Here is a 26409-nt window from a genome sequence, read left to right as displayed (position 1 = left end):
TTTCTTGATCTGATCTATAGGCTATTCATCAAAGTAGCTGTTAATTATTGATAACCAAATATAATCTCAGCGACTGTTCAAACAGTAAACCAAACAACAAGAATCCACTCAAAAGGTATTTTGTTTATAAATAATAACTAGTGATTCCAGGCTATTGTGAAATGGTGGAACCTGTTATAGACAACCAGCTAGCCATGTGCTTTTTTCCTTCATGACCAAAACATGATGACGTTCTATTTTTAGCTGATATCGGAATCAATACACAAACAGCATATCAAATTGGGATAATGATTTATGCTACTCCGGCAAGTATACAAATATTTGCCAGAGCATATTTTTTTTTATAAATCTGATTATTTCATATGGAGATGTGGAAAGCTAAAAATGCTAGCTAGCTTGCTATGTTTTTAGCGAGGCTTAAACTAGCTAGCCAGGCTGTCAGCTAGCTACTACTAACAATTTGAAATTATAAAAATAAAAAACTTTGCTATCTCCCTCTCGTGAATGGGACTGGGACCGGTGTGGAGATCATGTTACCAAAAGGTGTCCATTGCTCTAAAAATCCGTCTCCACCCACGCGCATGCACGTAGATCAACGGCGTGAAGCTTGTAGTAACCTTTAGCCTTTATTTTGTCATTTATTACCCCTGTCCTGCCCTGGCTTTTCCTTTACGGTGGTGGTGGCTGAAGCGTGTGACATCTGTGGCATTAGAGTGAGTGATGCTGAGGCTTTGGAGTGACAGATGGATGTAGTCTCGACCAGGAGAAAGGCTAGGGCAGCTCTGGCAATGAGCTGGTGGTTACATAAAGATAGAGTGCATCATAGAATATCTATCTCTCTCTCTCTCCCTCTCTCTCTCTCTCTCTCTCTCTCTCTGAGTCATGATACTGGGAACATTGGTATGATTATGAAGGAATGTTTTATAAAGTTGAATCTTTGTGGCTCTCTGTGCTGGTTTTGTTTACTCATAAGTTGAAAAATATTCACTCGGCACTGTATGTTCTCATTGCCTAGACATTCCTTAATATTTTGGGCCATACAGTGCACAGAGGCTCACCAAGGTAATTTTATAGGTAGTAACTCTAACTCTTTCTTTCTGTAGCGTGAAAGCACACAGGAGCGTAAGCCCCGAGCGGTGCGACCAGCAGGACGTCTGTGCACAGAGCTCCACCGGCACCTGACCTCTGCACAGGAGGCGGAAGACACTCCTTCAGCCGACACAGAGGATGAGGAGGACGAGGAGGAAGATGATGACGATGAGGACAGTGAGTCCGAGGAGGAAGAAGAGGAGGAGGAGGAGTCCTCGAGCAGTGAGAGTGAACGCTCCACTCCCCTTGAGCCCACCAAGCCCCAGTTCTCCTCGGAGAAAGAACTCAAATCTGTGGTGGAGCTCATCAAGTATATGCACACATACTGCCTGCCCATGCGCAAGCAGGCCGGCTGGGAGCGCAAGGAGCGCGAGTGCCCAGGCCAGGTACGCAGGGCCAGGCCCGAGTACCCCACGACCATGATCCACCCGAACTGTCACAAGGCTGCCCCCCAGGCCCAGAGCAGCGCCCCTCGGCCGCGCCTTGCCTTTACCCGCAGACGGGAGGTCAAAGCCAACTCTCTCCTGCGCGAACTGCTCAAAGCGGTCAACTCCTTTGACGTGAGCAAGCCTTACAGACTCCACAGTCCCCCCTACACCCATAACAGAGATGCTATCACCAAGCCAGCGCATGACAGAAAGACTGAGACCCCTAGCCCGACTGCCAGCTCAACCAAACCAGAGCTTATGAAAGAGCACGGCCTAGAGGCCCCTCTGAGCCCTGACCTGGAGGACGCCTCCTTCTCAGTCCGCCGCTCCCGCAGGCTCGCCTCTTTCCCCAGCCGCTTCGCCAAGAAGGTGCGTGCAGGCCGGGTGAGGGAGGAGCCTGCGTCCGGGGAGCGGCGCCCTGACGAGGAGGACAAGGCAGTCAAACACCCCCTGGGAGACGACCCGGAGAAAGACTCCGCCGCAAATAACAACAGTACTTCCCAAACCACGGCAGACGCAGCCGAACCCGATAACCTCTGCTGTCAAAACGGTAAGGCAAGATGGCGACGATGTCAGAAGCCCCAAGCTCTCAAGACCTGTCCCGATTTTTCAGTCCACATGGCTCCATCATGCAGTATCTTTCTTCAATTTGATGTGAATGAATAACACAAGTGCCACTGTTAAAAGGCTGGTAAAATGTTGTTTTTATACCAATGACTCTTTCTCTCATTCTGATTGCAGAGAAACGCGCCTGCCTCTGTCTGCCGCTGACTCCCAAATCTACTGGGTTTGTTTTCCGTACTATAGTCCTATACACTACAATACATATACTGCTAGCCCATAGCCCCACTGGACACACAAAGCTATTTTGAATGTACACTTCTGAAACTCTTTCATGTGTGAAATGACTGTGCAGTTCTCTGGCCCCCAGATAGTTTTTTGCTGCTTTGTGGACTGTAATATCCCCCAAAGCACTCCACACAAGCCTTTCATGGTAACACAGATCCAAAAATAGACCTCAATAGGAGAAGGAGCTTGTACTGTAATACCAATCAAAGACGGCTGTAAAGGAAAGCTATTCTCATGTAGTTCACGTTCACAACGAAAATGTAATACAATCTCCAACAAAAGAAAAGAAATCCTTAAAAAAAAAAAAATCTGAGCACCCGAGCAGTACATCGCCCCTCTACCCCGACCCATGCACCCCCTTCCCCTGGCCCTGATGATGACTCTGCAATCTCTCTCTCTCTTTTAACCCATGATCAGAGAGACACAGTTTGCCAACAGGCCCTTTGAGCAGACTCTCAGCGTGGACCTGTGTGGCACAGCAGGTAATGTTGGGGTGTTGATCATCTTGACGTCTTCCACACCTTGGCTTGACGAGACAACATTTTGGAGCTATATCCTATATCCTTGTGTCTGTCAGAAGTATCTTGCCTAGTGGGAAATAAAGTCTCGCTAGCAAATGTACTGTGTTGTAGACTCGTTTTATCTCTTTTACGTATACTATTGCTAACACAGCTCGGTAGCAAAGCAGTAGAGGAGAGGGGGAATGTATTTGTATCGTGTTGTGAAGAGCATGACTGGAGTCTAATGACGTGATCCGTCTCCTGGGTAAATGTCATCTTGACATGGCTAATTTGGGTGTATAGCTACTTGGGAAGCGGAGAAAGACAGATATAACAATGCTTTGCAGTGTCTGCCGCTGATATCTTCCTCAAAAGCCATAATGTTAATAACAACTGAAAGTCAAATACGCACTTCAGTCAAAATGAATTTGAGATTGTGTGCTCGCCTTGTGCCGTATCAATGTGCTGTGTTACCGTAATGTTACAAAATAACAGCATCAAAGCAATTTGTTGTATTGGGAAAGCCATTGAAAGACAGATAGAAGTGAACAGAGTAACAGACAATACACCCAGTAACAGTTAAACATGAGCGGTGTTTTAAAACGTGACCAGTGAAATTGTCTGAGCTGTTGATGTTTCTCTAATGTTAACCCAACAGAGCTGTATGAAACCACTGTGAGGTACATGTGACTTATTAGAGTGGTGCGTCTTTTCAGGCCTCACCCCTCCCACCACCCCCCCTCACAAGCAAGTGGAGGACGAGCTGTTCAAACCAGAGGGGAAAGTTGAATCCCCCCCGAAGGGCTCGTGGCTGACCCGGGCCCACTCCCGCAAGCTCCCCGAGCAGACTGAACTCTACGCCCAGCTCCGCAAGATGGGCCAGGCCATCGATGCAGAACCCAAAGTCCACAGGACTTTCGGAGACCACGACTACTGCCTGCTGAGTCTGGGGGAGAGCCGGAAGAGAACCGCCGCCATGCTGGCCCACTCGCTGTTCGGACGCTCCTCTCCGGAGGGGCCAGAGCCTAAGGGGGACAGGGCTGAGCGCAGGGTCCAAGGGGACAAGAGGCTGGAACAGCAGCGTGAAGACAGGCTCTTTTCCAAGGTGCCAGAGTACCTGAGTAACGGTAACAGGGCTGACAGAAAGGGGGACGCTTTATCCCCCCACAACTCAGATGAAGAGGGGGAACGCTCCTCCCGTTCACCCTCCCCCATTCTCCACTCCAGCTGCTGCCAGCCCCACTCGCCTAGCAGCAAGCCCGACTTCAGGTGAGAATATAAACCACTGTCAGTCTGATTAGCAGTCACAGCCAGGTGTACTGTCTTCTCGCATTGGCATGTGACTCAGGTTCTTCCATTAGCTCCCGTCTTATTCTGTCTCTGCTTTGTGTCTCTCTCCTCAGCTGTGAGAACTCTGAGACGTGCCACGGAGACAAGCAGAGAAACAAAATCTCCAAGTCTGTGTTTCAAATTGACGAGGTAAACACCAGTTCTGCCATTATGAGTTTTTACAGTGCGTGTGAAGTCGGCATGATTTGCCACTGCGGCAAGTGTCTTGTTCTGACGGTTGCCATTGTGTCGTTGCCTAGGACAACTGCCAAGTGTTCTACATACACAACCTGCCAAGCAGCGTCACACAAACGATGCTGCGCAAACGCTTCGAGGCCTTTGGAGACCCAGAGGACTGCAAAGTCATCACGAAACACGAGTAGGTCTTTTTTATCAGCCTGTCTGGCCTGTCTGACCTTCCAGAGTACGGAATGCAGTGAAGGTGAGGATCACGTGCTGAAACTCTCTGTCTTTTGTGTGTGTTGATGTGTGTGTGCGTGCGCATGTGTTTGTGTGTGTGCGCATAGGGAACGCTGTGGAGTCATCAAGTTCCGTCCGGCACCCAGCGGGCAGCAGATCCAGAGGCACAGACGAGAGCCGCTTTTCCAGAACGGAGGGGGTGGCATGCACAGGCTCAGCAGGAAGAGATACATAGATCTGGGTAAACAGAGATACAGTCAAAGTACAGTCAAATCATGAATGTAGAAAGTTGTTAAAGGTGCTACACATCGGATTTATTCAAATTTTTGCATTGTAATTTCAGAAAATGTCCATAATATATCTGGCACTAATAATGGAATGATAGTGTTTCACAGTATTACACAGTATTACCCACCAGTGTTGTGATTGGCTGTGATATTCTCATATTGATTTCTCCCGCCCAGCGGCAACTCTTGTCAAACTGGGAAAACTGTTCTGACTTTGTGGCTGTGTTATCTTGTGGAAATAGCACATTTCCTGTTCGCTAAAATTCTACACTGTTCGCTCAGTTTGTTTATGTGAGAAAACAAGCACCGAATAGTGAAGGGAATCGTTGTACCATCTAAATCGCTGTGAAACATATTTAGTATATTTCACAGCGATTTAGATGGTACAATGATTCCCTACCCTATTCAATGCTTGTTTTCTCACATAAACTGAAATTGACAGAACTGTAGAATTTTAGCAACCAGGAAATTTGAGATTTCGACTAGATAACACAGCCACAAAGCCATAATAGCGTTCCAAGTTTGACAACAGTTGCCACTCTGGCAGGAGAAATCAATAGGGGAATATCACAGCCAATCACAACACTGGCGAATAAGTAATACTGTGAAACTATCATTTCACTATTAGCGGCAGATATATTATGGAAATTTTTCTGAAATTACAATGCAAAGGAAATGTGTAGCACTTTTTACTTGTATTTATCCTTTATTTAACTTGGCAAGTCAGTTAAGAACAAATTATTATTTACAATGACGGCCTAGGAACAGTGGGTTAACTGCCTTGTTCAGGGGCAGAACAACAGATTTTTACCTTGTCAGCTCAGGGATTCGATCCGGCAACCTTTTGGTTACTGGCCTTACGCTCTAACCTGTAGGCTACCTGCCGCCCAAAGGAGTATGAACTGTTGGATGGCGGCAATGCTAAGATATTGTACAAGTTGTATCTCCATGTAATGTTGACGGCTATGATGACACTGTTCTAACAAAGCTGTGTGTTTCCCTCTCCAGACGAAGCTGGACCAGGGCCGGTGAAGAGCAAGTATGACGCCCTGGACTTTGACACCCTGCTAAAGGAGGCCCAGAAGAGCCTGCATCGCTGACGGTGACTCGGCTGGACTCGCCTTAGAACCCTCATACCACCCCCAGACTCGGCTCAGTACCTCAACCAAGGCACCTCGTCATGTTTACATTTTTAACATTGGAATAAGAAACGGACCTTGTCTCTTTCAGCTGAGGATACTACAGAGGAAGCTAGCGGGGGTTGGAGGGATGGAGAAAAAAAAGCAACGAAACAACATAAAATGTATCTGAACACAAAAAGCTGCTTCCTGTCTGTGTTCATGACTTTGTTGTGACTCGTCGTGGTCCCGTTGAGAGCCGATGGGCGTGTGGGCGGGCGAGACCTCTGTAGCAAACCTTGCTCCCTCTGTTGGTCGTTGTGGTGTGTGTGTCTGCGTGTGCGTGTCGTTTTTTTGTACCCCCTTGGTCACTACTGGTGGAACTGCAAGCTGTATTCGCCATTACGTTGTACGGTATATAACAAAACCTGCTTAATATTAGCAAAATTGTGGATGTTCAAACTGTGTGTGTTATGACATAAAATACAAAACCAAAAAAATCTTTGGAACAGCTTAGAGTTTACAAATCGAAAATGAAAAGAAAAAAAAATCTTGTTTTTTGTCATTTTAGTGCTTCCTTGATTTAATCTATGCACTCTAACGAGGTAATCATGTTTCCTCACTCGACTTCTTCCCCCTACTCTGCCACTCAACACTGCTATGCTGTTGGCTGCTTTACTCTATAGGTTTCCTACCCACTGCTGCTGAGCTAGCCACTCTCACAACCTGGTTACGCTGATCTAGGATGGCAGTCACTTCCTATCCTACCAACCCCACATAAATGGGGCTATGACAACTAACGCTATTATGTCATGAAGTAAACTTCTAGGCATATTTACCACATGAAAACTCACTCACTCTCCAGAGCAAAATCACAATCTATCCCAGCCAATTCTCTGCACTGTTTGTACTATCTGAACATGTCTGATATCAATCAGTAAGCGCAACCCAACCAAGGACAGAGCAGAATCAGACATTTACTCCAGGTTCTAGAATATACCGTATACTATAGTAATGGAATGTACACCTCACTGATCTGAATGTAGAGCCCTTACCTGAATCCAAGTCTCGGGAGTTGTGTTCCTTTAATAGAGCTCCATTGCAGCCTGTCTCTTTGTGATGCACCCAGCAGCATAGCTGAGGGAGAGAGCGTCCAAGGCTCACTGTACCGTTTAACACCAGAGAGAGGGGTGGTAAATCCAAAGTCTGTTGAACTCTGTTGAATTTTCCCAGAGATATGGACGGTACCACATCAGACAAGCGTCTCCACCTCATTTAGATCCTTTCCTCTTCTTCTTGGGTGCTCTCTCCCTCTTTTTACTCTTGCTCTTCCTCCTCTGAAACATTAATTTACTTCTCCCAAGCTATCCTTTCTTATTGGTGGAGGAGTTCAGCTTGCTTTTCCTACTACAACTCCCATAACTCGCCTCGTGGCTAAAAACTCAAAATAGTTTCCGTGTCAGTTTTTGGACTGTGTATCCGATGTGTACCTGAGTGTGTCGTCTGTCTGTCTCGTGTTCGGGTTGGCGCTGCCATCGCCGGGGATCCCAGGAGGACCCATGGCCCTCTGGTGTGCTGGGAGACTGAAAACCAATTTTCTTCTCTCCCGCTCTTTCTTGTTTTCTTCAAAGACCAGGTCCCCCTGTCTCCCAGCCCCTCAATACTGTACACCCTAGCTCTTCTGTGTGTGGGCATGGGGCCTCGTGCTGCCCCAGCCTTGGCAAACCTCCTTCCTTTTTTACTAACAGATTATCCCTGTCTCTCTCTCTCTCTCTCTTCCCCACTTATCTAATCTTCTCCTCTGTAACACACATGAAATTGAATGTTTACATCACTGAATTCTCGTTCGACTTTATTAGAGCGCACACTAAGTACAAAGACGCCTTATTCAGTGTTAGAGTATCCTATCAGGATGTGCCTTCGTGGCTTACCCTAGTAGGTTTACTAAAGGAAAAAAAATACAAATATTTAGTGCTATACATACTGATAAAAAAACAAAGAAAAAAATACTTGCTAATCAAAAGAAGAAAAGCTGAATGACTATTTGTGCTTAGTATGTATACTACTAAAAAGTGAGAGAATGTGCTGGTTTACATGATAAAAAATATAAATATGATATTATTAAATGTGTATATAGCACTATACGTAGTGTAAACATGAAATGTATCGTTGTGTCTATACAGCGATTTGTAGATGTGCGTTATAAAGGTGGTGGGACACCATTGCAAATCAGACTGGCAAGGATAAACTGTTTAAAGATGCAAGGTTGAACAATACAGGGAGTAACTGAACTGAAGGGAATTTATTTGAAAATGACTTGACACAAGTCAAACACTGTTGTATAAAGTATCCCTTTAGATATGCTATAGAAAGTTGAATTTCTTTTTTAATGATTTCAATATTTTTGATGATTTTTCTTTTTTTTACGCAATTGAGATGCAATACATATATCTATGAGACAACCTTTCTCAAAGATTGGAAGTGGTTATTTCAGTGGTTGGTTGTTAAAATAAATCCTTGAAAACTGATCCTGTACTGTACGTTGTAGAACTGCTGTTAAAAAAAATATATATATATATATATATATATATAAAATGACAAATAATAATAATGTGGTCAGTCATGCCATACATCAAAAAAAATCACGTATAACAATAATACCGTTGCACATAAAGCCCCAAATAGTGAAATATCTGTTCACAACTTTTCATGAAAGGAGCTCGGCCTATTACTGACACATGTTGTTAAGCTTGTTGAAATTCAGTGGACACTTGTGTAATGATTGGCAACTTGTGAACATGTATGACTCTAATTTTGGAGAGAGGGAAAGAAAACAGTCACTGCGCTTTTTAGCCCCTGTTGAATTTTCAGACTACTTGATGCCAGCGGAGTGCTTCCATCAGTAGAGTTGAATGACAACAAACGATTCTCATGAGGAGAGCCTTAAAAACAATAGGGGGAAAATGAAGCTATCACTATAGCTTTTAATATTACCGTTTTATCTCCTTTCAAATCCAATGTGTTTTATTATTATTACAACTTTTTTCAATACAGCCATATTATAAAAGGTATATAAATATATATACATATGAATATATATTTGTGTGTTTGTGTAGATATTAAGATGATTATATACTTTCTTATAGAAAACTTTGATGTTGACCATTTTCCTCAGTGTTTCAGAGCACTTCGGCACATTTCAACAACTACTGTCAATCTAGGATTTGTTAGGTTGAGAGATGATCCAAATTGAACCCCTTCCAAAGGTAACCCTCGTCAGAACAGAATGCAATTCTTCCCATTCTTCATTTCAGAAAATGGCAAGAAATGAACTTGAGGCAAGTTGACCAAAACTATATTTGATGTTGGCTTTAAATCGAATTCAGAGAGCCTGGTCAGATTGATTTTCTAACTGTCATTATCCAACTACATAGTCCACACAAATACATATTTAAGTTTTCCGATTTTATTTAATTGGAAAATGTCTATTTAAACTCACCATGTTATTAAACTTGCCCTATAGAAAGAAAGTGTGTGCAATACTGGTCCTTGAATCACCACTGTTCACTGTACTCTGGATGTAAATGGCCATGTGTATCAAAGGTTATTTTGTATCCCAAACAGAAAGAGAGCTTTCTGTCAACACACAGAAAACAGCTGATAACATAATGGTAATGTGATGTCAATGGCCACTTTGGGGGCTGCAAACTGTCACAATCTAGCTAGCTGTGAGCGGGTCTTTGGTGGAAGAAAAATGGACATAAAAGGGCATATATTGTTTGTTTTTCTTGTTCAGATTTTTTCATTGCTATTGATTTTTTTTGTCTATTTACATCTAATAACTATCAAAATTCACAAAATGATTTCCTTTTTTAATGTAGTTTTGGTAAACGGTAAATACTGCTAGTAAGATTTTATATTTTTACATCTGTTGGTTTATTTTACGTTTATTGTTTTTTTTATTTATATGCCACTTAGTTTGGATGTCTTTTAATGGTGTTTTTTTTCTTCCTGTTTTGTTTGATTTCAGATGTCTTCAGAATGTGGAGACAAAATGCATTTCAGTACTTTTGAATTGTTAAAATCTAGTTTCGTAGATACATTTATCTATAGACTGAAATTATCTGATGTTATAAATTATATTTTAATTCATGTAAATAGTTTCAAAATGAAGACTATGGCTTCATTTTAAACTAAATACATTTCTCTTCAGAGATTGTTTACATTATTAAACCGTAGAAATGTTCCTCATATACTGTAAAAAGTACATATTTTATTGATTTGCCTCCAAAAAATAAAATCCTAATGAACAACATGTGAAGGTTTGGACATTATACTATCAGTTTGGCATTAATTGATGTGTCAATGGTTGAGACTATACACATGTACTGGAGCAAATAGAATAGAGCAGGTCTAGAAGTATCCCTGTGATACAATGATTTGGTGTTACACCACAAGATCAAGACAACACACAATCGCAGTAGTTAAAATAGTTGAATTCATATCTTTACAGTCCTTTTTATGTGTTGCATATTCAGAGCCAATACATAAAGTGCATTGACACTGATACTATGCATACTACGCCACTGATTCTTGACCTGCATCAACTAGTAACTACAATACAAGGAAGCAACAAAAGGGTATTTCTATAGCTAAATGCTTACACAGCAAATCAATTCAAATGAAATGTTATTGGTCACATACACATATTTAGCCGATGTTATTGCGGTTGTTGCAAAAATGTTTGTGTTCCTAGCTCCAACAGTACAGTAACATCTAACAATTCACAACAATACACACAAATCTAAAGTAAAAGAATAGACTTAAGAAATATATAAATATTAGGATGACCAATGTCAGAGTAAAGCTATACCTACCGTTCCCCCTGCTTTCTGCGAAGAGTAACATCTCATCTGACACAAGCATATTTGGTATGATTCTATATTTCATTATTTTGATACAGTGGCTTGGGGAAGGGGATGTGGGGTCCCTTGGAGTGTCTATGTCAGCACTGAGCAGTTATTCTTGCTAAGGACTGATTAGACTGATTAAGGGCGGCAGGTAGCCCAGTAGTTAAGAGCGTTGGGCTAGTAACCGAAAGGTCGTTGATTCAAATCCCAGAGCTCACTAGGTGAAAAATCTGTCAATGTGCCCTTGAGCAAGGCACTTAAACCTAGTCGCTCTGGATAAGGGAGTCTGCTAAATGACTAACATGTATCTTAAGGAGCCACTGGCCAATTTTCTGCTCTTCTTGCCTGTGGTTCACATATCAGTGTGATATTCTTTAACTGGATGTCGCTCATTCCTCTGCAGCCTCAGCCTCTATACGGCTATGCTGCCCTTGTGTCAGGACGAGACACTGCGAGCATCACTGAGCATCACAGCCCTATACGGGCAACCCTGACTGCAGCTCTCCCCTATTGGTGAAACACAGAGAGCGAGGCAGCAGCGTCACCATCACGAGTGACGACACTACAATGCAGTGCTTAGCAAAGTGCTTGCGTGTGCTCACTACTGCGTGTGTAGCTGTGTGGTGTATAGTGGTGACGCACGGCTCTTCGCTACAGGAAAGGAAAACCCGCCTTCTGATCCCCTCCTCCAATCAGTTCTCATTCTCCGTGCTCAATTAGGTTGCCACCCTCACGGCATCGTTCTGTGTTTTGTAAGATTGTTATGTATGGCCCCAGTGGGACAGTTAACACACACACACACACACACTATATCCTGAGGGAGGATGCTGCATCGCAGAGGGTATGATGCTAATGCTGTGGACTTAATTCTGCAGTGAGGGACCAGTGCAGAGAGTTGAATTACAGGTTTATGTACATTATTAATAACCATAGGATAACCACTGTTGAAATCAAAGATATATGTCTACATATATGTTTAGCCATTGGAAATGATACCCACCCATTTTATTAACACTGAATTCCATATTTCTAAGTCAATTTCATATTGCCTAATCAACAAGTACAATCAGTTCATTGTAAATTCCACTAAAATGCCTAAGTATTCACATTCATTGCACAGGAATAGGCTGTCGTTGACATTGTCCACACCCTGTTCCATCCTGTGTACCCTGTGGATTCTGTAGCCTGATACAATTCCTTCCATATATAGGTCAGTGTACAGCACAGTGCAGTATACTGTAAAGCTATGCTAGGCTAATGTTAACCAGCTCTTGTAAATCGATATCGGGTACAGGGACTGAAAGTTCCTGTCTTGGTGCTGAGAAGAATAGTCACTTTGGTCCAGGACTGGGAACTCTCTAGTCTAGTTGACAACACAGGTATTTGACTGGGGGGCTGCTTCGGCTGCACTTCCTGTGTGAGAGATGGAACAACACAAGGTTAGAGTACTGGGTCCGTATTCACAAAGCGTCACAGACTAGAAGTGCTGATCTGAGATCAGGTCCTCCCTGTCCATATACTCGTATTCATTATGATCTAAAAGGGATCCTAGATCAGCACTCCTACTCTGAGAAGCTTTATGAACATGGGCCCTAATCTCACATTGATTAAATGTAATTAGCCCCAGAGCATAAGCTATACATTGTTTCAAATAGAGATAGTCTGCAATGTTTGGATTCCCCAAGAATAGCTGCTCTTAGTAGTTTCCTCCATGTCTGAAGAGGACGTTTGGAGCATCTCTTAATGATATGGCCGTTACTATAAATGAGGTTCTTCACCAACGTTATAAATTCCACTGTGTAATTAATATCAACAGTCTTATTCCCTGGTCTTTCCTGTGTCTGTCTGTGTGTCTCTTGGTGCTGTGTGTGTGTGTGTCCCCTGCTTGGCTGCGGTGGTGGCGACGGCTACCTCCTCTTTGGCCGTTTTGGCCTCCTCCAGAGCGGCCAGCTTGGCTTCGTGCACCTCCTTCAGAGCATTCCACTCCCTTCTGTTGTTCAGCGGGCGGTCCAGCATGGGAGTGATCTCCACGTGGAAACGAGAGAACTCCTAGAGGAGATGGGGAGGAGGTGGGAGGGGGTAGAAAAGGGGAAGAAGGGGAGGTGTGAGACAAGAGGGAGGTAGATGAGGAGGGAGGGAAAACTTTCAGTTGAAAATACTAGTTAGATCTATTTTGCTTGGTCTTCAGTGCCATCTAGTAGTTATTGATTCATAATAGAGACGCAGGGACTCACCTTGTACACAAAAGCACAGACAAAATCGATGAAACCACACTGCATCTTGGGAAGATCAGCTGATTTAGTCCTGTCCATCATTGGCTGTGGGGAAAGATATGAATCATGGGATTAGTAGTGCAAATGTACTGAAACAACAACTGGGCTCTACTTACTCCAGCTTAAGCAATCAAATAAACCTAAACTAAAGTTTCCCATTCTGACACAAATGCTATTACACTCCTAGGGAGCTGGCTGGGTAAAATGGTGTGAGTCAGGATATGGTCCAGTTGACTGGGCCGTGGTGACCGCTCTTTCTGACTCAGTGCACTACATAATAGGCAGTACATAACCACATGCCCAATGGGAATGCTCTCTCTCTCTCCCTCCCTCCATGCAGTTCTTACAATAGGCTGCTGCTCCAGCACAGTCCTCTCCAGGTCACCCTGCTCCCAGAACTCTGCAGCCACAGACAGCACCATCTGCAGGCCCACACAGGAATGGTCACACACAACACTGATTATGAAACTTACAGTATGATGATGTCCATAGCAACAAGAGTGCATTTGTTTGTGCACTCTTGCTAGTACGGAAATATTCTATTAAGATTTCATAGATACTGTAGTATGAAAGGCCTGCTTCTGATGCAATCCAGACCTCACGAGCAAAATGCCATCACAGAAAGGATATTCCACATTCTTCTCACATCCTCTGCTGAGCGCAACAGTATACAGTAGTTCTGCAGTTACTATGCTGCCATATGAGAATAGCAGCAGGACTTCATTCTTCAAACATCTGTGTTAATCCCCCATGTCCACCCGATACATATGTGTTTTGTTTTGCTGGATGTCTAGCCTGCATTTTCCATACTTGACGCGTAGGAAAGCTAAGGCTAGCTTTTTCAAACAGAAATTTGCATCCTGTAGCACTAATTCCAAAAAGTTTTGGGACACTGTAAAGTCCATGGAGAATAAGACCACCTCCTCCCAGCTGCCCACTGCACTGAGGATAGGAAACACTGTCACCACCGATAAATCTACGATAATCAATCATTTCAATAAGCATTTTTCTACGGCTGGCCATGCTTTCCACCTGGCTACCCCTACCCCGGCCAACATCTCAGCACCCCCTGCAGCAACTTGCCCAAATCTGGATCCCTACAAATCAGCTGGGCTAGATAATCTGGACCCTCTCTTTCTAAAACTATCCGCTGAAATTGTTGCAACCTCTATTACTAGCCTATTTAAACTCTCTTTCGTATAGTCTGAGATCCCCAAAGATTGGAAAGCTGCCGCGGTCATCCCCCTCTTCAAAGGGGGAGACATTCTAGACCCAAACTGTTACAGACCTATATCCATCCTGCCCTGACTTTGTAAAATCTTCTAAAGCCAAGTTAACAAACAGATCACCGACCATTTCGAATCCCACCGTACCTTCTCCACTATGCAATCTGGTTTTTGAGCTGGTCATGGGTGCATCTCAGCCACGCTCAAGGTCCTAAACGATATCATAACCGCCATTGATAAAAGACAGTACTGTGCAACCGTCTTCATCGACCTGGCCAAGGCTTTCGACTCTGTCAATCACCGCATTCTTATCGGCAGACTCAATTACGTTGGCTTCTCAAATGACTGCCTCGCCTGGTTCACCAACTACTTCTCAGGTAGAGTTCAGTGTGTAAAATCGGAGGGCCTGTGTCCGGACCTCTGGCAGTCTCTATGGGGTTCCACAGGGTTCAATTCTCGGGCCGACTCTTTTCTCTGTATATATCAATGATGTCGCTCTTGCTGCTGGTGATTCTCTGATCCACCTCTACGCAGACAAAGCCATTCTGTATACATCTGGCCCTTCTTTGGACACTGTGCTAACTAACCTCCAAACGAGCTTCAACGCCAAACAACAGTCCTTCCGTGGCCTCCAACTGCTTTTAAATGCTAGTAAAACTAAGTACATGCTCTTCAACCGATTGCTGCCCGCACATCCCCGCCCGACTAGCATCACTACTCTGGACGGTTCTGACTTAGAATATGTGGACAACTACAAATACCTAGGTGTCTGGTTAGACTGTAAACTCTCCTTCCAGACTCACATTATGCATCTCCAATCCAAAATTAAATCGAGAATCGGCTTCCTATTTCGCAACAAAGCCTCCTTCACTCATGCTGTCTAACATACCCTCGTAAAACTGACTATTCTTCCGATCCTTGACTTCGATGTTGTCATTTACAAAATAGCCCCCAACACTCTACTCAGCAAATTGGATGCAGTCTATCACAGTGCCATCTGTTTTGTCACCAAAGCCCCATATACTACCCACCACTGCGACCTGTATGCTCTCGTTGGCTGGCCCTCACTACATATTCGTCACCAAACCCACTGGCTCCAGGTTATCTATAAGTCTTTGCTAGGTAAAGCCCCGCCTTATCTCAGCTCACTGGTCACCATAGCAACACCCACCTGTAGCACGCGCTCCAGCAGGTATATTTCACTGGTCGCCCCCAAAGCTAACACTTACTTTGGCCGCCTTTCCTTACAGTTCTCTGCTGCTAATGACTGGAGCGAATTGCAAAAATCACTGAAGCTGGTGTCTTATATCTCCCTCTCTAACTTTAAGCATCAGCTGTCAGAGCAGCTTACCGATCACTGCAGCTGTACACAGCCCATCTGTAAATGGCACACCCAACTACCTCATCCCCATATTATTACTTACCCTCTTGCTCTTTTGCACCCCAGTATCTGTACTTGCAATCTGTACTTGCACATCATCATCTGCACATCTATCACTCCAGTGTTAATGCTAAATTGCTATTATTTCGCCTCTATGGCCTATTTATTGCCTTACCTCCCTACTCTTCTACATTTGCACACACTGTACATAGATTTTTCTATTGTGTTATTGACTGTACGTTTGTTTATGTGAACTCTGTGTTGTTTTTGTCGCACTGCTTTGCTTTATTTTGGCCAGGTCGCAGTTGTAAATGAGAACTTCTCAACTGGCCTATCTAGTTAAATAAAGGTGAAATAAAACAATTTAAAATATGCTTCACTTTTCAACTAGATAAAAGTTAGCTAGTTGGAGTCTGTGTGTGTACTTTCGTTTGTACCACCGCAAGGTAAAGCAACGCACGAGTGGAAAATATTGAACGCATGCAGTAGTACACAGAGCACAGCGCAGCGTTGGGGACTACTCCATTGACAATGAATGTCTGCTGCCGGAACGCAAAGAGTTTGATGCATTTGGTGGACATGAGGCATTACCTTGCTCTGGATCTCCCATGGTTTGGCGATAGCAGACAGATCACAGGCCGTCATTATCATAGCCCTGTGTATGTAGAGGACAAATAGAGTGTGAGTAGTATTACAGTTCGAAGGTCTGTAGGAAAAGCAGTTGTACAATTATTTTCTCCACACCTTAGTGAAAACATAATTGATGACGGATTGTGTTTTAAGTCCAATATGGTCTTGGACCTGTAGCCAAAGACATCCATAGTTTATCTTTGTCTTAGTTTTTGCCCTGTCTTAGTTTTGTCTTAGTTTCTGCCCTGTTTAGTCTTAGATTCTGCCCTGTTTTGTCCTAGTTTCTGCCCTGTTTTGTCTTAGTGTCTACCCTGTTTTGTTTGAAAAGTGAAATAATACAAAGACATCCATAGTTTCCTCCATAGGGCACAACTACCTTCATATGCCCAGGCCTACCACTCAGCTAGGAAATTCACCTACATGACTATCGCCTTGCGAGTAGTCTCCTGTGTTATGTACTTGGTCCAATCATCCCAGCTCTCGTAGGTCTTCGATTGGTCCACGATCTTTTGGAACACGGTTCTTTTCCTACAGACAGGAGAAAATCATCCTCAGTTACCATGACTCAGCATGCCTCCCAAATGGCACCCTATTCCCTGTATCTATTCCCTATATAGTGCACTACTTTTAACCATGGCTGATAGGGTTCTGGTCAACACAAGTGCACTATGTAGGGAATAGGGTGCCATTTGGGACGCACAGACAATCTCTATGCTCTCAGGTATGTAATGTATGCATTATGGGGCCATGCATTTAAAAAATATTTGAGAAATACAGCGGTACCCACTCACTTGAAGTAGAGAGCAAGGTCGGTGGCGATGATGGCGATGTCCATCAGATGTATGACCTGCTCATGCTGAGCACGACTTAGATTCGGAGAAATATTTAAGGCCTGAAACAGGTACCAAGATAAGTTTGAATGTGATAACATAAGTATTAACATGTACTGTTGAATCCGGGAATACCAACACATATGTATTATATATAAAATGTATGAATAAGGAATAACAAACAAAGCCCTAGGATAATTCACATATTCCAGTTCCTAGAGGGAAGTATGAAGCCGCTGCCTGCCACAGTTCATGGTCCGGTGATAATGTGAACACTGAAAGTTGCCTAATTATCTGATGGCTGGTGGGCAGATTCTCCCAGGCACATTCTGTGCCATCAGAACTGCATCATTCACAGTCTAGCTTCTCCAAGGGAGAAAACAACCCATCTCAGGTCAGAACCTAGAGAGGCTCAGGCTGCATCCCAAATAGAATCCTATTCATTATAGAGCGCACTCCTTTTGATAGGGCTCCGGTCAAAACTAGTGCACTATGTACAGATAGGGTGCCATTTGGGAGGCAACCCCACTCACAGGATCTCTCAGCAGGGTCTTCCCAGTCTCCAGATGGTGTCTCTCCAAGATGGAGGAGCCGTGGAGCTTGGCAGGAGGGTTTCCAGACCTGACAAACACAGGAGGAGAGAGAGGAAGATTGAGATCGATTGCAAAGATAGATTAGCCATTGGTAAGTAACGAGTCATTGCTTTCTCAGTTGCTGTCTCTACACTTTTCCAGGTATCACTGTAGGCAGCAGACCTGCGTTCAAATAGTATTTGTTTTCCTTCAAATACTTAAGCTACGCTTGATTGAACTTACTCTAGCTTACTCTGGTACTCTAGACAGGCTCAAATCAAACATTCAAAGTATTTGAACGACAACAAACACTATTTGAACACAGTCATTCCATTACTTCATCTGGTAGAGGTTGTTTGTGCCTCTGTGGTCGATATCGTGGCATAAGCTGGCTGTTACCATGTCCATGGTCTCTAGGTCTGTGTAGTAACGCTTCAGGTCACCTGTCTAATGCAATGATACAGAAAGTTAGGTTAGGTCACATGTCTAATGATACAAGAAATTAGGTTAGGGCCAGGATTCATGGAGCTTCCCCCAGGGGCAGTACGGGGCCACACCTGCGCCTCTTATTAATGTCCTTGCAGTGACACCCTCTCCACCCCCACGCCGCTCCCAGCCTGCTCCTATGGAGACGCCTGGCTCTGTAGGCCTCATTAGAACCAATGAAGCATGGACCCACCGAGCAACACAGCCACGCAGGGCTGCTGATAATGAGCCTGACGCTGCTTTCTGCTCCTCCTTCCTCTGCGGGTTATGAATATCTGAGGAGTTTACTGTGATTATACATTATAGGAGCACTGCAGCGAGAGGAAGGGTCACGCTTGGATGACTCGCTACATTACATGGAAGGAGGGTATTGGTGTCAGGAGGTTCACAACGCAGTAAAGATAGACTCTTACACCTGGCCACCACAGCTTGAAGATGTATTACATGTATCAACTGTCATGGTATCATCATTCATGGTATACGTGTGCGGTAATGTAGGTTATGTTTTTATCCCTGAGGGTTTGTGTAATGTAAGGCTTAATACGTCCCAAAGGGCACCCTTTTCCCTATCGAGTGCACTACAAGTACTACAAGTACCTGGGGAATTGGGTGCCATTTGGGACTCCTCTTTTTGTAATAGAATGCTGGTTAGCTGTAGATGAGAGGAGGTACTCACCATGAGCAGAGTGAACATGGTCTGGCCCACGTTGAAGCCGCGACTCCAGTTGTGGTAGGCGATCTGCCTGTAGCCCTTACTCAGGGAGTAACAGAACCTGGCGAGGGTCTGAGAGGAATATGCATAGGGATAGTTATGGGTCAGCTAGTCATAGCAGAAACACATGTCATAAAGCCAATGTAACCAGGGTAGCTAACATCTTCTACATTGGGATCATATCAAATCATTACCCATAACCAGCAAAACTGTCATGATTTAGTTATTAAATGTTAATCATGCAATTGTTACGACTGAATTGTATAGCGTTGCTTTATTACACATTATTGAGCAGAGCTATGCATCTATAGTGGAAAAACATGACTTGGTAAAAGTAGGAAGAAGAGACTCTTGCCAAGATGCTTCTTCATCAGAGATGTCTCACCTCGCGGGGGACGTGGAACTTGTCCACCACACCCAACTCGTAGTACATCTTAATGCCTAACTTGACCAGGTCTAAATGACTGTGCTCAAAGTCACAGAAGTGAAACTGAAAGATCTCCGACTTGGTAGAGGGCTGGCTCCTTTCCATACCTCTCCCTGGTATTCTAAAAGAAAATAACACCATAAGTGTTCACCTAGGATGACATTACGCTATATCAATCCATTTCTGCATTCCCTGAAAACCTTGGTTCTTTTTCTGTACAAATCTCTCTGTCTAAATCTCACAGATGGTAACTAACATTCCACCATTGATTGATAACCCCGTATCTAGTATGGCAGGCTATTTACCATGTTATAAATTTGTTTTTCACCACCTGTGTGTGTGAATAACTTGACTTTACCCACCAAGACATTCTGGGTCTCATCCGTCCTGCACTTGATGTGGTACAGCACCATGTCCTGGAAGATGTCCTTCCTGTTCTCCGGCTTGTTCCACTTGTCATAGGTGTCTGTGTTGAGCACAGACCAGCCAAGGAACTGGGTAAGAGACTGCAATGACCAACAATAGAGTTAGACTATTGTATTTCAGACCTTGGTTCACAAAATCAGTATACACAGGCACTATCAAACGGGATTTGAGAGGGGGATGTGCTACAATAACGATTGGGAAGCTATATTTTAAAATAGATTACTGTAACTTACAATGTTATTGATAAATATTTCAAAGGCTCCATAAAGTTATATTATGCATTAACTGGCACTATGTCACGCCCTGACCGTAGAGAGCCTTGTTATTTTCTCGATTTGGTTAGGTCAGGGTGTGATTTGGGTGGGCATTCTACCTTATGTATTTCTATGTTGGCCTGATATGGTTCCCAATCAGAGGCAGCTGTCTTTCGTTGTCTCTGATTGGGGATCATATTTAGGCGGCCTTTTCCCACTGCGTTTTTGTGGGATCTTGTTTTTGTTAGCTACTGTCAAGCCTGCAGAACTTTACATTTGTTTTGTATTTTTTCTTTGTTTTGTTCGGTGTTCATCTATTAAAAGTATGATGTACGCTTACATCGCTGCACCTTGGTCTCATTCAAACAACGGACGTGACACACTATCCCTAATGTAAGAGTGGATGAGAATAGAGGAGAGTAGAGGAGGAGGCTTGACTCTAACCAATAAATAATGCAGATACTGTCAATGGCCTGTATTTATTTATACAGCGGTGACTCAGTATCTTCGCTCTACTTCCCCCTCAGTAACACTTGAGAGTAGCATACCTCCATTAGTTTCATCCTGCTCCCCGAAGGGTTTCCCGTCTTTCCTGTTGTAGAAGGTGGCCACTGCAACTATTTCCTCCTTCTTATTCACAATGGGGTGGGACAGCACGTTCTTAATGGTCAAGCCAGATGTATCTACAGGCCCTTTCTGAACAGGACAAGGAAACAGGAACCATCTGGCGTCAATGGCTTTGCATTGGGTTCACAGCAGTACAAAAACAATATTTGATGACTTGAACCTGACATCCTTGACGTTGAATGTGTTAGTCCTCAGCGATGCATGACTTGTAACTAGAATTTAAAATACTTTGTATGGATAAGTCATTGCCAAGTGTTGGAAATAGCAGTATCAATCTATCTACTACAATGATACTCCACTTGGCCACAGGACTATAGCCCCTTCAGTAGCAGAGATAATATTTGTTTTAATTGATTAAACTCAGACTCTCTAAGATCTGATGTCAACCCTGTTTGATACAGGTGTCAGCATGCTACTGCTTTATTGATACATACGTTTTGGTCTTGCCCGTCACTACATAAGTATCTGTCTGCCATCTTTAATACTATATCTAAAGTATTACAGGTATCTTTTGCTCCTACTGCCATAACATCATTATTTGTTGGCAAGAAGGTTGATTTTACTTCGGGGGAAATCACCCTCCTCATTTTGTGTGGATTAAAAATGTCTTACACTTTAGTAAATTGGAGAAGATATACCCTACGGGGTTCTTCTGACAAATTCTACCGAAGGTGGCAGCCTTTCTTTAACTATGTAGAGACAATGCAATTTCCCTCTACTCCACAGCAAACTGCCGAGCCTAGTTTTGTATTTAATTTATTTACCTTTGTTAGGGTTTAATATTAGACCGACTTATTATTATAATTGTTCTATTCATTTTGAAGACCGTGTTTTTTGAAACTTTGTTGTTGTTTATTATATGTTTTGTTATGAAAGTGTTACTTAAGTATTTAATATTTTTGTATGGGCATATACATTCCTACATCCTTCAAAAAGTATTTTTTTTCATGGTATATTTGAATGTATAAAATCACATGTGCAATATTCTGTATTTCATTCATTGTTTACACTGTAACTGTGAAAAAATACCAATACAAATAGTTACAAAACAACAACAACAATTATTTGTGCATTTGACAGCACTGAGCTAATCAGACAGAGATCTGCTCTTACTTGGAAGCTGAAGAAGTAATCTTGGGCTGCGTTCATTATGTTACAGATCTGGAGGGGAGAAGAAGAAATATGGAAGAGAGGAGAGGATGATCATGGTCACTCAGATGAAAAGCACTGCACGATTAATTACAATGTCCACAAAATTGCAATTATCCATCATTTCAGTGCAAGAGTACATTTCATTTCCAGGCTGTGTGCGTTTGACAGCTGCGTAATTAACTATAATGACTTTCTGGTTGTCTGGTGCCCATGGATACCATGTACAGGGAAGAGAAGACATGGGCTGCATCCCGGGAATGGCACACTACCATCCCTATGCACCCTGGTCATAAGTAGTGCACTACATATTGAACAGGGTGCCATTTTGGATGCATTCATTCTTCAGTAAGTAAGGGAAGGCTTCTCAGCTCACCAGTCCCTCCTTAGTAACGTAGGTAGGGCAGGCCACTGGCAAGAGCCCAGTGGTCCAGAGCAGGGTTCCTGACAAGAACCTGGGAGATGGAGATAATAATATGATACTATTACTTCAAAGTTCGAAGGAAAGAAGTTTATAGATGTGTAATTTCAAAAAGTACCAAATCAAATGCAGTAATACATGCACCCAAATGTAATTGTGGGTGTAAAAGCTGCACATAAATATTAAAAGATAATGTACTGGTATATAATTCTATTTTCTACGTCAATGAGGAAATTACTCACTAACTTTGATCTCCTCTTTTCCATGTAAAATGTAGTCAATCACATTGTAGAAGTTTACTTCCTGGAGATAAACGAGTTGCATGTAATTAGAATCAGATTGTATGAGTTGATGTATGAATACATAACTGGAGACAGCAGTGTATGGACTCAGATCTGTACAGGTAATTTGTCTACTGTACTGTTTAGTCACTAGTCACTTACTCTGCCATCAGGAGTCTTGGGTCCATCGTATTGAGGCACCTCTCCCATTTAATCACGCTTCAATACAAGGGGAACATATTAACCCACATTAAGTCAACATGTTGAAGTAAACATAAAAGGTCAAATTAACATGACAAGATAATGGTGAGTGGTTACTCAACACTGGCATGCTGTTGCTTTTAGTAGGTTGAATTTCCTGTCCAACCTCACCTTAGTTTTGGTCATGTCCAAGAGGCCAACAGAGTAGCGTTCACAGTTGAGGAAATTCCTGATGGTATAGAGGGCCTTGTGGAACTGTCTCTCAATATCTGTGATCTCCTCAAACACTTTACTGGCAGACCAGAGCAGGACCTATAAGGATGGGAGGAGGTGTAGTTATGGAGTCAAGCAGGAAAAGCATATCATTTAGTAATAATGAAATATAAGCAGCTCTCATCATCAATTTAATCTGGAGAGGTCTTACCTGTCCCCTTCTGGTCTCACAATTGTGATGGTAGCTCAAATGGAACACTCTTAGGATCAAGTTCACATAGTTGAGATACTTCAACAGAGTCTGTAAAGTGCAAAAACATCTAAATTCAGTCTTACTTTAGCAGTGATGTATTTCTGAGCTTAATCTGTAAACATAAGGAGGCTGAAGGGCAGCGGCAGACTGGCTGGTCCATTTTTCGCCCAGTGGGTTTTTTGCACAAAATTATAATTATTTGGCTAATAATGTGGGATGCAAGGGGGAAAAAAAGTCCAATGTGGGGGCCTCATGAAAGAAAATGGGCTGGTGTGGTTAGAAATACCAGGGACGATTTTTGGTCCCAGTCCGCAGCTGCTGAGGGGAGTGGGTAGGGTTAGAGAGGTTACCTCTTCATCCTGCTGAGTGAAGTGGGGAGCTCCAATCTTGTTCACAGCCATCATAACAGCCACCATATCCTTGCCGCTCATGATGGGGGTAGCCAGGACACTTTTGGTCTGGTATTCTTGGATCTGGTCCACAAAATCACTGTAGTGGCTGCTCTGAGGGGTAATCCAGAGAAAAGTTTTTAGAACTAATAAACAAGCATCTGTCAATGTGCTGCATCTTGTTACATTTAATTTTTACTTTTGATCATAAATCCATTGTTGAGATCATTTAACTTGCATGTCACAGTGAATCCCTAGAGCCAAAGTAAAATAAAAAGTGAAATTATTATATGATTATGTAAAAACTAACTTTGATAACACTACTAACACATTGTTAAAAACATAATATGCTTTTGTGGAGACTCATATTAATCCAAGAATAAATGAATTCACTGTCATATCATCTAACGATGAGAATGGTTTGTTCTCTCAGTGTCATTGTGAGCTATTCTTGACTGGAGAATATGTATCATGATTAAAAACATCTGGATTAAAGGAAAGGACATTACAGGTGACATTGAATAGAATGAAGGTGAGATCTCTTGAAATTACGCTAACTTGGGAAAAATGGCTTTTGGGCTATGACCTTTAGAAATAATCCAGCATCGCTCTAATTCAGATGAGATTAAAGGGCTTTATCCCCTGCAGGCCCAGTAACACCCAGCAGTCATGCTTCCCTGCACAACCGATTGGTGAGGGAGGGGACTGCCTTGCCGTGGCAATCCCCCACCACACTTACATATATAGGTAATGGTGGCTCTGCCTTTCACTAGGGAAAAGGAAGACACAGATCTCGAACCATCCTCTCCCTAATTACCATAAATAATTATTCCAACTATACCAGAGTGAACTGAGCAGTCTCTCTCAGTGGTTGGACACTTGTAATCCTTGATATCAGTTGAGTAATCATATGTCTCTATTTCACAAACAATGCTACCGTTGAGAAGGTCTATGACAGGAAAACATGTCTAATCACGATGATACTTTGACTGTATTACTTTGTTATTATTTGATAAAGGATATATTATCTGTGAGTGTTTGTGCTCTATTTGGTCAAATGAATAACAAGGTTCTAGATGTGGATATTAAGAATGTATCTGTAATCAAAGGCAGTGCATGGTTAAATATGAAAACAGCATAATCTTATTAGTTTTAGGTCACATAATTCATTTTAATACAGGTATGGACAATGATGGCAATCCACTGAGGATAAGTAGTAACGTGACAAACATGTAAAGTATGAAAATAAGATTGCCAGTCATTTTCAAATGTTAAATGTATTGGCTCCAATAAAATGGACCTGGCTTTGAGGGAATTAGTATTACAAATATGATGGCCTTATGCTCCCATCTAGAGGCAGTAGGCAAGTAGGCCTCTGAATCTGTCAGTACTAATGCTCTCATCTATATAGTGGAATGGAATACTTCATGTTTACTAAATTTCATAGAAATAAACATGTCCAATTGTATAAGATAACACAAACTGGGAGGTCAACTGTAAAGTGGTTCTTACCTGTATTGGGAATGTGAATTTTTTAATTGCAAGGTTTCTCCACAATTGATCTATCGCTTTATATGTTTACCTGTGAGACATCTGGAATGTTAACAGTCTTCTTGGTGGTGGCCACGTGGCCCACGATGCCAATGTCCATGGGAAAGACTATCTCACTATCCGGCTGGACCAGGCACTCCTCCAGGGTGGCGTCCTTGTGCACGTTGAAGAGTCTCGTGGCCAGCTCGGCCGTGCCATTACGCATCCGGTATATGAACAGGCTCATCTTCTCTGATCGAATCATGAAGCTGAGATGTTTCATGAAATTGAAGATGGCCTTCTCCATCTGGAGGTTGTCCTGCAGGTCTCTGACCATGTCAAATATGATCTCACTCTCTTCCACCATGTTCAGCTCATGGAAGCTGCTGATATTCACCTGGGAAGTCATGTTGTCTTGAAAAAGGTTAGAGATGACCTTCGGGCAGAACTTGGCGTCATAGTATTGCTTGGCGAAGTCAGGGTTGCTGTCGAGAAACTTCTCCGCCACATCTTTGTCCACGGCTGCCATTTTTCAGTTGCTGTGTGTGGTGTGTGTATCCTACAGCTCCTCAGAGAGTACCTAAACTGTCTGCAGGTAGTTGAGAAGAATAGCGATTAGCAGGATGGTTTTAAATGGTCATGTGTGTTGATAAGCCTGCATCCAATTACACATTGAGATTATAATATGTTATGTTCACATGTTGCCAGACGTATAGGCCTACCTGGAATTTGTCTCCTCAATGAATAACCTTTTGTAGGCCTACAGTACTTGTGGGTGTACAGAACGTCCTACGGTAAATATCTTAAAGTGTCGTGAAAATAATTCGTAGCCTACTGTGCTTTCCATTAACTATTTTACTCACAGACTGAGTAGAAAAATTATCATGGCACTAAAAGCAATAAACAGAGGAGTGGTAGAATGATTTTAACTGGTTTAGTGTATCACCCTCCTGCAGCTGAGTTAATAAATAATGTTATTAAATGTTGAAATGAGATGGAGTGTGACTTACCAAGCTCTTAAGTTCAAATATTTCCCAGAGTGTGAGTTTACAGCCTGTGTGACATGCTTGCCTAATGAAAACCTTACACTAAGCCTTGAGTTTTGGCAATGACAAATATGACAATATTTGAATCAAATACTCCTGACCTATATTTTCTGCCAGCCTGCAGGCTGCATGTCATGTGCTGTAGTGCAGGG

General features: G+C 42.9%; 1 protein-coding gene and 1 pseudogene across 2 annotated transcripts in view; one reads left to right on the top strand and one right to left on the bottom strand.

Annotated features, from left to right (window-relative positions):
• Positions 1 to 10335, top strand: part of LOC100136477 (peroxisome proliferator-activated receptor gamma coactivator 1-beta) — a 60603-nt gene extending 50268 nt beyond the window's left edge. For both annotated transcript variants that reach the window (XM_014200071.2, XM_014200073.2), the window contains 8 exons: positions 1104 to 2067; positions 2259 to 2304; positions 2784 to 2848; positions 3583 to 4135; positions 4270 to 4345; positions 4456 to 4574; positions 4723 to 4856; positions 5911 to 10335. In XM_014200071.2, the coding sequence (XP_014055546.1) occupies positions 1104 to 2067; positions 2259 to 2304; positions 2784 to 2848; positions 3583 to 4135; positions 4270 to 4345; positions 4456 to 4574; positions 4723 to 4856; positions 5911 to 6002 (2049 nt within the window). In that variant the 3' untranslated portion in view covers positions 6003 to 10335. The remainder of the gene's footprint in view (positions 1 to 1103; positions 2068 to 2258; positions 2305 to 2783; positions 2849 to 3582; positions 4136 to 4269; positions 4346 to 4455; positions 4575 to 4722; positions 4857 to 5910) is intronic.
• A 1485-nt stretch (positions 10336 to 11820) lies between these two features.
• On the bottom strand, positions 11821 to 25770 carry LOC106604908 (rod cGMP-specific 3',5'-cyclic phosphodiesterase subunit alpha-like; annotated as a pseudogene).
• Between the last annotated feature and the right edge of the window lie 639 nt (positions 25771 to 26409).

The sequence above is a fragment of the Salmo salar genome, chromosome ssa05, assembly GCF_905237065.1.
Source record: "Salmo salar chromosome ssa05, Ssal_v3.1, whole genome shotgun sequence".
Lineage (NCBI taxonomy): Eukaryota > Metazoa > Chordata > Actinopteri > Salmoniformes > Salmonidae > Salmo > Salmo salar.
This window is presented reverse-complemented; position numbering and strand designations above follow the sequence as displayed.